Source organism: Lasioglossum baleicum, chromosome 7, assembly GCF_051020765.1.
Source record: "Lasioglossum baleicum chromosome 7, iyLasBale1, whole genome shotgun sequence".
Classification (NCBI taxonomy): domain Eukaryota; kingdom Metazoa; phylum Arthropoda; class Insecta; order Hymenoptera; family Halictidae; genus Lasioglossum; species Lasioglossum baleicum.
This window is the reverse complement of record NC_134935.1, coordinates 5998156-6014389: the sequence shown is the minus strand read 5'-3', so window position 1 is coordinate 6014389 and position 16234 is coordinate 5998156. Positions and strand designations below refer to the sequence as shown.

The window sequence follows — 16234 nt, the reverse complement described above, 5'->3', positions numbered from 1 at the left end:
ACTTCCCGTGAGAACGACTGGGGTCGCTTCAGTGACGAAAAATATTTTCCGAAAATGTTTCGGGACATCTTCGATCGCGGTGAACTTGATTCGAGGACACAGCCACGCCGCCGCAAGGATAATCGATCCTTAGCCGGCGAGGAGGAACAGCACACCGGCATTGTCTCCGTTCTGCCTGGCAACCGCGAGGTATCGATACGTAATTGCTTCGTCGGTCATCAGGCGCGATTATTTATAAATCGGACCTGTCGACGTTATTCTCGTCGAACAAACGGTACCGGCGCGGTGTCGAACACTTTTCCCGACCCGACTTAATCGTTATTTAACGATCGCGTGTTGTCGAGTACCCGAGGATTTTCGTGTCCTCGCCAAGCGTTCCTCCATCGCACAGGGTACCGGAATGGTCATTTTAAGCGGAAAATTAGTCACGTCAGAAAATAGATGTAACATATATTCTTCTTTGGGAATATTTGTTGAGCCTATAATTATACTAATTTTAATAAAATTACGCCAATTGCCTTATTCTCAATTCAATCACTGGCATCGCCATGATTAAAACAAACCGATTTTAATTAAATATCTAAGATAATAAAAAATCTTCAGGATATCTACCGCGATATTCCAGTCCAATTAATTACAAAAATTGTTTCAAAACCTGCTTTGCGGTTGGAGCTAGTTTAATTCGAAAATGAAATATTTCTTCCTAGCTAGAATAATTCCATTCCATATGCTTTTTTTTCTTTTTATAGATATGAGATTGATATAATACCTCGTACAATACTTAAATGTTTAGTAATTGATTAGGTACCAACGTATTTAATAATGTAAGCAACATTTTGAATAATGACACAGCAATTTTTAGCGGCGACTCTCTGAGTCACCACTCAATCTCTAAGGGTTATCTTTTCGAGTACCCAAACATTCGAAATTTGCCTCCACCTATTGGTCACCTTTCGTCCACACGCTCGAGCCTTGATGGCAGCAAACTAGTGGTCGAAGCTCGAAGCGCGCACCTGTGAAGGGGGTCTCGAGATTTTCTCGATCGCCGGGATCACCAGGGGGAACAATCGAGTCGTGAAATTCACGTGTCACGAACGGTTTAATATCACGCAGGCATATTGACCCAGATCGCGACACGTGAGTAGGTAACGTGATCGACCTTCTTCCAGCGTGAACGGTCGAGCAAGTTTCAACGGGAGACTGTGTGCCTTCTTCGTCATCGTTGGCGGAAGAAGATAGCCGAGCACTGGGTCGTAGACTCTTTTCCAGAAGTTTTTGAATAATATACACGGTATGCTGTGGAACTGGGTCGAGCTGTATCGTCGTCACGATTCGGGATGGAAAGAGCACTTGAAAGAGCTCAGACTGTAAGAAATTTCTCAGATGTTCCAAAACATTTCCAAATTAGAGACTTAACGCGCGATCACAGACGCTGAAATATTACGTTTCAATGATCGTTATTAATCTCAATTCTTCTATGTATACATAGTGAAGTATACATTTTCATAAGATGGTAATATATTTCACATATTTCACAATTGACAGTAATTAATGCTATTTTTCTATGATTCAATCCCTAAAGTTGCAGGCAAATAATTGAGTACGTGATAAAATTTTCCCCAGCAGTCAAGACTTTGATACATGATCTACTTCTCTGAGCAATATATTCTTTAATATTTTTAAAAAATCTTCGTCCGCGAAGGATACCTTATGACAAATTTTTTTACTGTTTTTAATATCTGTCTGTCTACGCTTAAGTAGAGCATGAGGTGCTAGCTATCCTGCTCCATGGCCAAGAACTGAATTGAAGACTTTACGGCACGCGATTGGATGATTCGAAAGGTGTACGAGATTTTTAAAAGGGTTCGATCAGCGTGTCCTTGACAACGCCATCGCTAGGGTCACCGCCGATGACATTAGAGCGCGACGGTTTCGGGTCGAGGATAATTCGAGATTCTCATTAAAGCCCGCGGAAAGCAGCGAATGACAGGGCGATGGCTCACCGGCGCAGAACTTCTCATTTTATTTGGCTTTTGTTCGCGGCGGAGCGGTGCGAGCGACGCGTGTCAACGCCGCGCCAGGATATTGACCTAGTTTCCTGAGCGCGCGGGTACCGTGCCACCCATGAATGTGTCATGCGATCATTTCGAGCTTGATGCACCCGCAGCCCCATCGGAGGGTATGAATTTTTTAAATCGACCGACCGCAGGTTCCTCCGACTTTTTCGTAACTGGAAATGCGGGCTCCGAAACTGCCGCGAGAGAGAACGCTAGTCCGGTTTCATCTCTTGGACTTCGATGAAACAATGGCGGCGAATATTTAACCCTTAGTTGGTACACGTTGATATCTAATCAATTACTAAACGTTTAAGTATTGTACGAGGTATGTATTATATCAATTTCTTGATATAAACTTGGAAGAAATGTTTAATTTTCTTCCAAGACTGGAAAACGATAGTCGGAACAAGTTGAATGTCTCTTAAATTGTTCGTCTGTAACGTAGCTATAATTCCTAGCGACTTGATATTTTTATTCCAAACGCAACCGTGAATTCGTAATTGAAAGTTGGTGTGTTCCACTCCTTCGGGAGGATATCCTCCGAGGAAGTGCTTCACAGAAGAATTGACGACCTCCGGAATGTCCCACCGGACCGCAGAAACTATACCTCCACTGTTACATTAGAATAGGATTTCTATTATACATCATGTAGGAGGACTTTACGACCATATCCGTCTGCAGGAGAAACGTCTCGCATAGGGGAGATTCTTTAAGAATGCATTGTGTAGCCCTAACTCAATTATGCAGTCGCTCGCAGTAATGTTCGGCCAGTTTTAAGGGGACGATAATATTTTTAATATTGAACTGTCTGACTTGGACTCTTTTGAGGTTACCAATATTTTTCCTGTGATCCTGTCCTTCCATCTTCTCGAAAACATCCAAATCGTGTGGTTTCTGTATCACTTTCTTATTGGTTAATCAATGATTTAGTAATCAGTAGGTACGATTACTAATTGGATTTGGTATTAATCGTAATGTTCAATCGGATTACGTTTCGCCCAGCTCTGCCACAGAGGCTAGCTCGAAGATAGCCCGAAACAATCGGCGGGAGACGAAGGTATCGTTAATATAATGAATTGCCTAACCGGGGGTACACACACATAAAGGGAAACAGGCTCGGTAATCATCACGCACGGCGGGCAATTCGTTTATGCAATTACGTAAATTGATTAGGTAACAAAGCGTTATATATGAGCCGCGCGCGCGGGGATATCGAAGTTAATCCGATTCACAGAGTTTAATCCGGCGAGAAACAAAGGTGGCCGCGAAGGCGACGAATTTCAACGGTGCTGGCAGAAAAATTACGTGCCAGCGGCGTGTAACACGACTGCGGTTGCGGCTGCTCCGCAATCGGCGAGTTGCGCGTGGATCGAACGCCCGCCAAAAATTCGATGCGCGTAAGGCAGCTCGATCGTGCAGCGTCGATATCAGCCGCCGATTGATGAGAATCGAAACTCGAAGGTTCTTTATTTCGGGCGTGCCCGATATAGGCGAAAAAGTCCGCCATTAAACATTAACATTGTCGACGGTGCATTTTCAACTGCGACATTGAACAATAGCGCGTTAACCATCCAAACGAACCGCACGGGCGTTCATAACGTTTATATAAATTATATCAGCCCGTCCTTCGACCGCCGAGATTATTGGCTGTGTATCGATAACATGCCACTGGCAAACATTTTTACTCGACGGAATTCATCCGTCGCGCAGAAATGCTGTCCTTTCACAGCCGATTCAACTTTCTGCGCTTCGAACGTCGTCAATCACCAGCGATATTTATACCCCCCGAATTTCAGCCTCGGCGAAAAGCTAACGATGCACCTGTAAAATGCAATTACAGGAAAATTTACTTAGGAAAATCATTGAATTCTTCCTCAGGATTATTTGTCCTCGTTATTTCGAACTCCCCTATTTTTACTAACTTCAGATGGTTAATAACTTCAGAGGCTGCGAAGAGGTTCTACAGGTTTCCCTGGGAAAAGTCGGGAGCAGAGTTACGATGTTACGAATCCGATGCAAGTTGGCAACGCAGCGAGCATTCTCGTCTTCATTTTCTTGCCGAGTTACGGAATCCCTTATTGTGCCTCGGGAACGAAGAGAGAGTATACCTGAAATTCGAAAGGGACTCGAAAGGCGTATCCCAAATTTCAGGCAGATGATACAACCCGATTGTTCACCGCCATGATACCGCACTTTGCCGGGTATACCTGAAGACGTGCGAAGATTTTCCTAGGTCCGTGGAACAACGGAACTTTCGGAGAGAAAATGTTTCATGTTTCTCATTGGCTACTTGGAGGTGCCAATATCTCTAGTCACACGGAAAATATTTGCCCGGACGGAGATTAAATGGAAGTCTGAAGAGAGTATTTGTATTCGGAGAACAAAGCACCGTGAACGATTTACCCAAGTGTCTCCATGTATCTGTGTTTCAACATCGGAGATTAATGGAGATTACGGTGCATTCTTCGATAAAGTAAACGCTCAGGATCATTCTACACGGTCGTTTTCAAATGGAGTAGTAAAGCTCATAGGTTTCACGCATGTTATACGGACAAAGTCCCATTTACAGAACGTACCTGCGATTAAATAGACATTAACGTAATTACGCAAACAGTTGCAGTGTCAGGAATATTCAACCGCATTACAGACAAGAATTTATCTATGTATGTACAAATAAATATGTTTTATCGAAATCACGCTTAAAAACAGCCGTACTCTGATAAATGAATTCTTTGTTCGAGCGATAAGCTACTAATGGCACCGATGCTAGCAGAAGTGAACAGCCCCGTGAATTCTGCTTTCTCGCCAGCTCTCTTTGCCCTTTATGTGTTCGTATAAATAACGAGAATTATTACGGAGCCGGTGTCTTTAACCTTCAGTTGCGCGTACTCCACTTTTAAATAAATTTTTCTCGAGTAAAATAACTACTTCAATGCGAAACAAATATTTGCTTGTGCAGTTGACACCTTCGTTTATGCTCGAAACGCTAAATTCAACGATTCCAGATTAATTAACAGTGAATACATACGATTTCAAAGAACGCTCGATGACCATTTTCAGATATCGTACAATTGACCAATCGGTTCAAATAATACGTATCCTGTGATATTCGACACACCTAGTGCGCGATCGAGTGAGCCCCGAATTAACAGCTGATAGCTGTGCGCGGACAGAAAATAACCGGAGAACTCTGAACAAAGAACAAGTACATACACTAAAATCGGACGTGTACGGTTGACGGAGCCTACGACATGTTCCTAAGGTACAAAACTCAGTCATGCAATCAATAAGGATAACTGAACATGAACATGCCAACACTGTACTACGGTTAGCTCTGCGGTTCAAACGGGTCACACCTTACTGAACAACCGTTCGCTGCAGAGGTGATCATGCAGCCTCTGAGGAACACGCTACGTTACCGGAGTCATCTAAACACAGTGAAAAAGAAACGGATTCCTGAGCGCAGCGGGTATCGGCCGAATACAATGTTTACCATTCGGCGTGCTGTTCCGATATCACGACACACATATTCTCGGCTGTTGGATTATCATCCCAGGCGAGATCGACGGGCACAGAAGATTTGGAAAAAAAAATTGTGAAACTGCGTGTGACGACGAACTAGTGTATAACAGGACGGTTGCGAAGTGGCCGTGTTCCGGTCGACGGGTAGACGTTGCGTTTTCACCATGTCGCGGCCGATGGGACTGCGCGACGAGCCGTCGAGCACACTCGCGACACGCGTACCGCGTAAACATCGAATTCAGCCGGAAGCCGCTAAAATAGAGAGCAGAAGAATCGCGGGAGAAAGATGTGTGGATATGTGTGTGTCTCTAAAGCGGCGGCGGCCCATCAGGCATAGAAAGACGAAGAAGAAGAAGAAAAAAAAGGAATAATCCCCCCTACCCTCTTCCTCGGGCAGCCGCTCCATCGCCTTCCCAAGAGTAACCCAGGCACTCGCACGCAGACGCACAGCTCTGCATTCGGAGACGGACAGGCGAGAGCGAGCAAGCGAGGCGGCGAGAGAAAGAGCGCGCGCGGCAGGAGGGGAATGAAAAGGAGCGAGGGTAGGGGACGTCCTGGCCGAGGTAGAGCGAGTGAGAAAGAGAAAGAGAGAGAGAGAAGAAAGTGGTGGGGAGAAGACTCGAGAGTCCAAAGCTGTGCTAGAGGTTAAGGCACGTCCTACGGTACTCACTGCTGATCTTCATGCCGCCCAGGGGCGGATTGGTGTGCACCTTGTTGCCCTCGGCGAAGGAGGTAGTCCTCGGTCGGCCGCTCATCCTGAAATTGTATTCACCGGCTCCTCCACCTTACACCGAGGTCTGGAGTATGCCGCCTCTGGTTCCGTTGGCCGCCGCCTTGGCTGGCCGTGCCACTTCCTCCTCCTCCTCTTCGCGAACGCCTCACGTGAAGATAGCCAGGAACGCTTGGTCGTCGTCGTCGTGGCCGTCGTCGTCCTCTTCGTCTTCGTCGTTCTTGTCGTTGTTGACACCACCTCGGACATCAATGACAACACGAACGATAATCACATCGCACGCGCGCATACACGTCCGCACGGCTCCGTTATTCTATATATTACGCCACGGCCGTGCTCGATCGACGGATCAAGGGAGAGGAAGAGAGTGGAGACCGAGGACTTGCACGGAGACGGAAAGAGCAAACGAGAGACAGAGAAAGAAAAAGAGAAGAAGGGCGGGAGAGAAAGAGATAGAGAGAGAGAACGAGCGAGAAAGAGAGAGAGAGAATAAGAGGAACAGAAGGGAGGGAATGGCGAGCAAAGCGCGCGCAAGATTGTGAATAGAAGAAATTTACGGAGAACCGTGGATGAGGATAATGACGGTTGGGATGTTGAATCGAAGAAAGGATGAATCGTTTTGTTGAAAACGAAATTTTTTTTTCCTGTACACTCCCGACACTTCCTCCCGTGCGATACGCTCGTACCCGTTGATGGTGGTCGTTGGCGATGGCAGCGACTCTCTCGAATCAACGTTTCGTCGCGATGGAACAGCGCGCACACCGGGGTTATATACACTACTCCGTTCGCACCAGATCACGTTCGAACGACAGGCTCTTCGGTGGTACTTCGATTACGTTTCACACGATCCTCTTTTTCCTTTCCGAAGCAATGTCCACCGGCGGCTACGATAACCGCGCCGGTGGCGTCCAACTACGCGGCGAATTGACACAATTTACGACAATCTTTCCGTATTGGCCGCCGCTGTCAGGGAGTATATCGCGGACCGAGAAGCGCACTCTTCTAACTACCTAATAACCTGGACGAGGGCGCGGAACGTTGCGGAGAGCTATGCCGCGAGGGGAGGCGCGGGGGTCGACGTTTTCGGAACGGTTCGTACGCGTTCGCGACAGTGGAGGCACACCGCCGCACTTGGTAGCCTTCCTATATCGCGCGACTACACGACGGTCTCGTTGTGACGGGTCGGATTTCTTCTTCGTTACCGACCTATGTACCACCTCACCGTCGATTCTATATGAGACAAATCACAATGATGAAAATTTTCTATCAATCCGACAACGCCTCCGACAATGGATGTCGTCGTCGTTTCTCTAGGCTGCACCGACCACAGACCTCCTGCTCTCTGTTCTTTTTCCTCGGTGACCGTTTCTCTTTTTCGGTCCTAACGGCGCAGCGAGTTCGCTGCCTCTGATCTTTTCTTTCTTTCTTCCTTTCTCTTCCTCTTGTGCACTCCGCTCTGTCTTCTCTCTCACTCTCGCACTCTTTCGAAGGGTGCGGGGGAAGCGCTACCGCCTCACCTCCGCCACTACCGCTCCTGCTCTCTCTTTCTTTCTCTCTCTATCTCTTTCTTTTTCTGTCTCGGTGTTACGTTGAATCGGTCTTCGTCGCTCTTTCTCGCGGCTACTCGACTCCTCAGGCTCGACGTTGTCGACTTGCCAGGCTTGTGCACAACATTTTGCCGCGATTGGCGCTAAGCTACGCAAAGGAAACGACCGGAGGACCCGCTGACGCCGACATGGACGTCTTTCCTCGTCACAGTCGTCGTCGTTGTCCGTGTCGTCGTTGCTCGAGGGGAGGTCGTCGTCGCCGTCGTTGTTCACCTCCGATTTCGACGACCGTGAAATCACTATGCGATCGAAACGACGCCTCGTACCCAACGCCGGGTAACGGGTTCAGGCGCGAACTTATTCTTCCTGACGTAATTAATCCTCGACGATCGACGACTTCTCTTTCCTCGCCGAGCACGGGAACACCACACCAGCTACGAATTTTTCGAAGCCTCCTCAGACATTGACCCGTTCGGGCGAGATCGGGCTACTCGAGTGGCGGCGGACATTGCCGAAAGTGACGTCAGCAACACCCCGCCCTGCCCCTTGCCAAGCGAACGATCGTACGGCAAGTGGGATGGCGCGTTCTTCGTCGAACGACACACCACCGTACGACTGAATTTCATACCAACCCGAAACCCCGCCAAATTTGAACATGTTCATCGTATTTGGTCGCAGACGAGGCATGAGGATAGACCCTTATTAAACCATATACAGGGTGTCCCACGTAACACTTTTCACTATTTTTATTAGCGGAATGTAAACAAAAATTATATAGCCTGAGTACACCTGTATACCTCGTCTGTGCTTTGATATCGTCGAGGTGGAACATATTGTTCCAGCATCTGCATTGCGATACTTAATTGTTTTGGCGATTCAAATGCCTGTTCGCCTCACCATGACTGATCGAAAAACACCGTAGTTTTTCTAATGTCTGATTGGTTGACTACGTGTCATTTCTGCAGTTTGCCAATCACACACAATTCTATCATAACTAGTAATAACTACACTATATAATATGGAGTATATTCTTTGCGCTTATTATATACGTTTTCCGTGATTTTAATTATCAATATATTCGAATTTGCAATTTGATTGATTCAAGCAGTATTCGGTTTGAAGCGATCTTGGTGACATCTACTCTTCTATGATTTTCAAGATAAGTGATTTCGGTGATTTCTTTCAAGCTACGACTTGCATTTATACTGGGCGAGATGGAACCAAGTAATAAATCATTCAAACTCTGGAAAACATTGTTCTGTATGTCGAAGGAGTAGCTAAATCAATTCAAATCACTTTGTATAAAATTCATGAAAACTGATCAATTTGTCAGCGTTTACATGTGAACAGACATTGCATTTTTCTGTCTACGGTTCTGATTTACCGATTCTGTAGTATGTAGAAAATGCTCTGGTAGCGGACTCTACCGAAATGCAACGGTCAGATAGCAAATTGCATGAGGTGGCAACATAAAAGTACAAACGAGGTATAGGCATGATACAGGACACAGGCATCTCATCTGTGGTACATAATCGATCATATAATCGATAAAATAGAAAACTAATATACGCATTATCAATAATAAGGGAATCTACATTTGCAACAATCCTATGGGGGTTTATTTAAATGAATATTGAAGAAAACGAACGTTTTATTTTAGACCTATTGTTGTTATCTAAATAACATCCCAGAAAACTTTGATAGGAAACGTTGAATATAATTTTTCTTAGAAATGGACAATATTTTGAATTCTTTTCTCATCTTTACATGTTGTTCCTCGTGCATATAATTAATTATAATTGTTTCCACACCATACGACTGTGGAATATTATAAAAAACAATTCAAAATCAATAAATAATTTCGAAACAGAATTGGAATGAATTTTTAATAATAAATGCTCTGCTATTGATCGGGTTTGCTGCCATGGAAATGTAAACAGCATGCAGTAACATTTTACAACGCACGTTTCACCTGCGTAATCCTAAATATCATAATTTTATATCTAACTATAATAACAACGAAGACGAATAAAAATGTCTGTTTCGTTGCAAGCGAAAATATTTTACGGTTTAAAAACCGATATAATTTCAAACGCTCATTACATTTCGGACTCGGAAATCTTGTATCCTGCTGGTAATTTGTTAACACTTCATCATATTCCGCAACGTCGCCAACGATTGTTACGTTTATCCGATAAACAGGAAATAAATATTATCGCAGTTACCAATAATAAGTACGTTGCTCTATATTTCTGTAAATTTCAAAATGTGTCGGTCACAATACATGTATATCTTTTAAATTGAAGGAAATATGTTGCCACCTGTGAAATGGGAGAGAAGCCTACTATTTCTATATACGATGTTCAAACGTTGAAGAGAAAAAAACTGCTTGGAATACCTTACGATGCACCCGAAGTTACTAAATTCACCTGCATTGATTTTAGCTTTGATAATCAGTATCTAGCAGCGGTGACAGGGGAGCCTGATCAAAAAATGCTTTTCTACAATTGGGAAAAGGGAAAGGTGGAGTCAAAACTGAAAGTAGGCACTCAGCAAACACCACCAGCTGTTGTTGAATTAATAGCTTGTAATCCGTCCGATGTAGGAGTGATTGCTGTTAGTGGTTCGCATACATTCAAATTTTTAAGTCTTGCTGAGAATATCTGGCGACCATATGGATTCTCGAAAGCAGACAATATACTAGCATGTTCAATGGCCTGGTTGAACTCAGATAGATTATTGCTCGGAACCAAAGATGGCAGAATACTTTATTTAGAGAATGGCGATTTAAAGAATATTTATAAAATGAGCGATACAACTTCTATGAACCTGAGAATACGGGAAGAGTATGTTATACAAACGAGTGGTTCAATAATGGACATTAAAGACACTGGCGATTGGGAAAATAATATTCGTTGTTTAATTGGTTTCCCAAAAGGATTCGTGTACGCGCACGGTTTCAGGACAATTGTGCTATTCGAAAGAGAAAGTCAACATAAATACGTGAAAAGAAACGTTTACATAATTCCAACGCAACCGTCGAAAGATGAGAACCGCGATTTATACAAAGTTAATACTATAAACCTTAATATAAATGTAGATCATTTAGTGATCACAACGAGCTGGCCACAATTATTTCATACAAGATTATGGGGGCCAGATTTGAATGTAGATCCAGAACCACAAGAGTTACAGGTGTTGGGTCAAGCATTACATTATGGACCTATCAGTAATCTCTCAATGTGTGCTTGGAAGTCGATGTTTATGACCTGCGGAGAACTCGACCATAGTGTAAGACTATGGGACTTCGAGTCAGGAAATTTAATTTTATTTAAACAATATGCAGAGCACATCTGTGGAATTTCTCTGCATCCCACTGGCCTTTTCTGCTTAATTGGTTTCAGTGATAAGCTACGCTTTATGTGTATATTGATAGATGATCTATTAACAATGGAAGAATTTCCTATAAGATACTGTAAGACAGTAACATTTAGCCATGGGGGCCATTTGTTTGCTGCTGTGAATGAAAATATTGTACAAATTTACACAACTGTTGATTTCGCGAGCTACTTCATTTTGAAAGGACATACCAATAGAGTGAAAGCTTTGCTTTGGTCGCAAACAGACACGAAATTGTTAACATTAGGCAGCGAGGGTGTCATATACCAGTGGGACATGAGTACTGGTACTCGTTTCGCAGAAATCATTTTAAAAAATCGAAATTTACACGACATCGCACTATCTGCCGATGAACAGGTTGCGTACTGTATCGGAAGTGATACTATCATTCGCGAAATAAAGGAAAATACGGTAATTCATTCATTTATACGTTCGACCTGTTCGTTTTCCTGAATATATTAAGAACATCGTTTCTATTAGGTGACGCGAGAATATAATCTTACAGGAGTTACCATGAATAGTATGATATTGGGGAAATATGATCAGGCTCTATTTCTTGTCTGTCCCGGCGGCAATATTTTGTCAGTGAAATATCCGCTTCAAGAGCCAGTACAGTATTCAGAGTTCAACGTTCATTCTGTGGACCTTACAAAGGTGAGAATGTAATACGTATAAAGATTTATAAAAGACACCTGGGTCATTCCATGCGAAATCGATCACTCTTGACGTCACATGTGAAATTAAGGGAGGATTCAAGTCATAATTTTGCCGGTTTCGAATTCGTTTAAAAATTACAGGCCTTCGAAGTTGGTAATCTTTGCCCATTTCGGCGAAAACGACATGATTGGGCTATTGTAAAATAATTTTTTCAACCACGATAATTAACCCTTTGCACTCGAAGCTATTTTAACTGGAAAATTAAACATTTCTTTCTAGCTAGAGTATTTCCATTCCCTGTGATTTTTTAAATTCTATGGATATGAAATTGGTATAATAGATCATACAATACCTGAATGTTTAGTAAGTGATTAGATACCGACATATATAATAATGTGAATAATATTTTGAATAATGGTACAGCAATTTGTAGTGGCGCCTTTCTCTCAGAGTCAACATTCGAGTGCTAAGGGTTAACTTTATAATGGGCCAGAATGATTTAAATCACTTGGGAATGATTCGGCTACCAAAAATTTGGAATTAAATGCAAAAATCTGTCGAACACTACCAATACTAACATTAAGCGGTGTTTTCGCAGATCGCACTTTCCATCAATCAACAGTACTTAGTATCAACAGGAGTCGATGGTAGTTTATGCATTTGGAAGCTACACTATACCGAAGCAAAGGGAAAAACCGGAAAAGAAGTAAAATACACGAACGAGGTGTTAATTAGCAAAGGGGACCTCGTGGAGAAGATACAGACTATACAAGACTTAAACGTTCGAATGAGGGAACGAGAGAACGAGCTCGCATATAAAATGCGACAAATAGAGGTACTGCACAACGACAAAGTTCGAGACCTTCATAAAGGATACTGCGAAGCTATCGAGGAACTGAGAGACAAGATAAGCAGACTAAAGGAGGATCACAAGAGCGAGCTAAACATAATAAACGCAGATATAGATAAAATGAAAGAGGATCATAAGGATACGATGAAACGAGTGGAAATGACGTACGATGCGAAACTTATCACAGAATACGACAAGTTCATGAAGTTGGAGGAACATATGACCGCCATGCGACAAGATTACGAGAAACGTTTGGAGGAATCGGAGAAAAAGGCAACTGAGAACTTGGAGAACGCGACGGATAAATACGAAGCGTTGTTGTATCAATGTCAATTACAAGTAAAGGAGACTCAAGACGAGATGGCACACCAGGCACGGGTTCACGAACAATTGGCAGCGCAGATAGAGGACGATGCCGATCAAGAGATTCTAGATTTACGAACGAATTATGAGAATATGTTGCGCGAGGAGAAAGAATTGAACTTGAAACTTAAAGGAGAAGCTGGAATGATACGGAATAGGTACTTAGTTAGCCAGAAAACTGTCGAGGAGCTGAAGAGACAAGTGGAACGAGTTCAGAATGAGTACGGTTACTTCCAATCGTCCATCCAGGAATTAGAGAAAAACAAGGTGGATCTAAAGAAAGAGATAGACGAGAGAGACATAACGATCCAAGACAGGGAAAGCCAGATATACGAGTTAAAACGTTTGAACCAGGAGCTAGAGAAGTTTAAGTTCGTGTTAAATTACAAGATCACCGAATTGAAGAATCAAATAGAGCCACGAGATCAAGAGATCAGAGAGTTAAAAGAAAAGATACAGGATATGGAGACGGAGTTGGTGAATCTTCATAAGACCAACGTTAGTTTAGAATTACAGCTGCACGAACTGAGGGAAAAATTAGGGTCGGCGAGACGCGAAGTGCAACACGAAGAGTATCGTGGCAGAAGGTGTCAGCAACTTTTGAAGAGAATTCGCGTGGACTTGCTGGACGCGTCCGGGCTTGTGCAAGAGCCGCAGGCGTTGAAAAATGCCATAATAAAACTATATCACAAGTATAGCGCTGGCGATGATTTCTTGCGCAGTCGGAAAGCAGACTTTGACGCTCAATGTGAATTCGTGAAGCAGAGAGATCATCTAGAAAGAACGGTAGCTTCTCTTAGGAAACAAGTGTTTCAGGATACGCCTGGTATCGGCAAAGATATGGATAAAACGATGGAAGAGAATATTCTCTTGATTAAAGAATTGAATGCTCTAAGAGAAGAATTGAATGACGCTAGAAAACGCATATTGCATATGGAAGGTCTTTTTGGGCTGAATCGAAAAGATGTTACACCATCCGAGGCGAAAAAGAAGTTGCGCAACGCGTGTCACGGGTACGAAGAATTGCAGGCCGTTCATAAAGCGCAGATGCAAGAGTGTCAAAATATTATAAACACGTTGAAAGAGGATATAATCCAATTAATAAATAAACTACCGTGCGAGGAGAAGGTACTTAAGTCGAACTTTTAGTGATTAGTCTGTAAGTATGGTATTGCGAGTACTCCCGTGTAAATTGTTTATTTAAAGAATAAAAATATTGGTAACAAATTCCAAAGAACGTAGAAACATGAGAGTAATAATTACCGGTACCATGTTCCTAAATTAAAATCGCTGCTATGCGCTTAAAGCAGTAATGGAAAGATGGCTTTTCGGCTTTTCGGGTAGTTTGAAAATTCTTTTTTGTACGCCTTGTGCTTTCCTAATGCCCAGAGGGTCATCTGGTATGCGCCGGCAAAGGTAAACAGACCAGCTGAAATAAATAATTTCGGTGTAAGTTTGCGCGTTATTTCTTTTCTAATGGAATAGAAACCAGGGCTGTGCACTGTTCTGAAAATAACTGTTTAAGACAGTTAATTATGGCTTTTGAAAATTTTCAAGAAATGCTAGTTTCAAGAACCTGTTCCACAACAGCTTTCAAGCCCTGGCAGGAACGTGTATTACCTGGAAGGCAGGATGTCATAATGGTAAAACCAATCCAACTACCAATTTCATAGGTATAGTTTGGGCAGGAAACCATATTGAAAAGTTGTGTGAACGGATTTGAAGTAGCTACAGGTATCTTCCTCACCGTGGAACCTGCTGGCCTCAGATTTCTTAGAGCTAAATGAATGCTTAAATTGCCAAGCTCGCAAAACGTGAACATTGCTAGACCCACAGAAAATTTCATCGGGCTTGCGCTTGTGAATAGTGGGTGGTTCACATGATACGCTACGTATGCTGCGAATAACCAATAGTAGGAAGAATTCTTGAAAAGATTACGCAATGGCATTGTAGCATGACTGAATCGATGTACAAACAAAGTCTCCAAGAGTCGCTTAGCATAATGTATCGACCAGCAAACAGCTGCGACACTGAAATTATAATCGGTTAGAGTATTGTTAACTAGCTTCTTCACACATACATTAAAATAAACTTACTGGACTGATGTGTCAATTTTCGATGTGGAAACATCACCGTAAAAGATCCAGGGACGCTGATAGATCCATAGATACAGAATTAGGGGACCAGCATATTCCACGAGGAACACACCTTTCCAACTGATCTGCGGTCCAAGATCTTTTAAATACAATTTCCCTCCGTCGGTGATGGACAAACTTTTTAGTGTATCTGAATCTGACAAAGATTTTCCTTTCGGATCCGGCCTTAAACTTTGCCTATGAATATTCGGTGCTTTTTTTAACTTATGTAACTCCTCCTTGACTTCTTTGATAGTGGTAGTCGGCTTTACCTATATAGAAAAATATAGAGTACACTACACATTAACGAACATATGTAGCTATGAAAATTAATATCGTAAATCTCCGCATTCTATTTAGTCGTAAAACTATGTCATTAGAAATTCAAATTAATTTTACAACTACTGGCAAGTAGTTTTTACAAACGTTATCTTTATGATCATTTTTAACACACGTTGTGTATACATAAAACACGATTATTTGAATAGAATCTTCAAAAGGTTTCCCAAATAAATCGTGATTATGAATGATGTGTAGAAACACTGCATTTCATACAACTTAACTCGTTCTGTTGGACTTTGACACTGTGTGTTTACTACTTACGAATACATTGGACACGAATTTCGACGACTTTGCGGTCAATATTTGTATCTAAAAAACAAGAGAAGTACGTTATTCCACGGATCAATTTTCGAAGGATGTAGTTCGGTAAAGTGTTTTTAATAAATTTACTAGTAAATACCTCCATCATCACTGGTAATTTTGCCCGATACCTGGTAGCTTATCAATGGAAAAACCTTCACACGATGAGCACGCTTCCAGTCGACTAGAAGTCGCCGAGACGTGAGGCAATGGTCGTGACTTGCGACAGAACGAGGCGCTGCGATCGTTCGATCGTACGATGTACAATTGTACGAATAGCCTCGACGCTTTGACCAGACTTTGACCAGACAACATTATGTCTCCAAAAATTC

General features: G+C 42.8%; 3 protein-coding genes across 7 annotated transcripts in view; 1 reads left to right on the top strand and 2 right to left on the bottom strand.

Annotated features, from left to right (window-relative positions):
• LOC143210191 (glycogen synthase kinase-3 beta) overlaps nucleotides 1–8377 on the bottom strand; it is a 63175-nt gene extending 54798 nt beyond the window's left edge. For 3 of the 5 annotated variants that reach the window (XM_076426828.1, XM_076426829.1, XM_076426830.1), the window contains exon 1: nucleotides 6250–8377. In XM_076426828.1, the coding sequence (XP_076282943.1) occupies nucleotides 6250–6334 (85 nt within the window). In that variant the 5' untranslated portion in view covers nucleotides 6335–8377. The other 2 variants (XM_076426831.1, XM_076426832.1) reach the window with 2 other exon arrangements.
• A 953-nt stretch (nucleotides 8378–9330) lies between these two features.
• On the top strand, nucleotides 9331–14274 carry Tous (testes of unusual size). Its single transcript, XM_076426863.1, has 4 exons — nucleotides 9331–10090; nucleotides 10163–11666; nucleotides 11736–11909; nucleotides 12511–14274. Exons 1-4 carry the CDS (start codon nucleotides 9891–9893, stop codon nucleotides 14272–14274), a joined length of 3642 nt encoding a protein of 1213 aa, XP_076282978.1. The 5' UTR covers nucleotides 9331–9890.
• A 15-nt stretch (nucleotides 14275–14289) lies between these two features.
• On the bottom strand, nucleotides 14290–16150 carry LOC143210196 (very-long-chain enoyl-CoA reductase-like). The gene is made up of 5 exons (XM_076426842.1): nucleotides 16003–16150; nucleotides 15864–15911; nucleotides 15222–15532; nucleotides 14746–15155; nucleotides 14290–14554 (listed from the first exon to the last, which is right to left on the bottom strand). The coding sequence occupies exons 1-5, from the start codon at nucleotides 16009–16011 to the stop codon at nucleotides 14427–14429; spliced, it is 906 nt and encodes a 301-aa protein (XP_076282957.1). The 5' UTR covers nucleotides 16012–16150; the 3' UTR covers nucleotides 14290–14426.
• Between the last annotated feature and the right edge of the window lie 84 nt (nucleotides 16151–16234).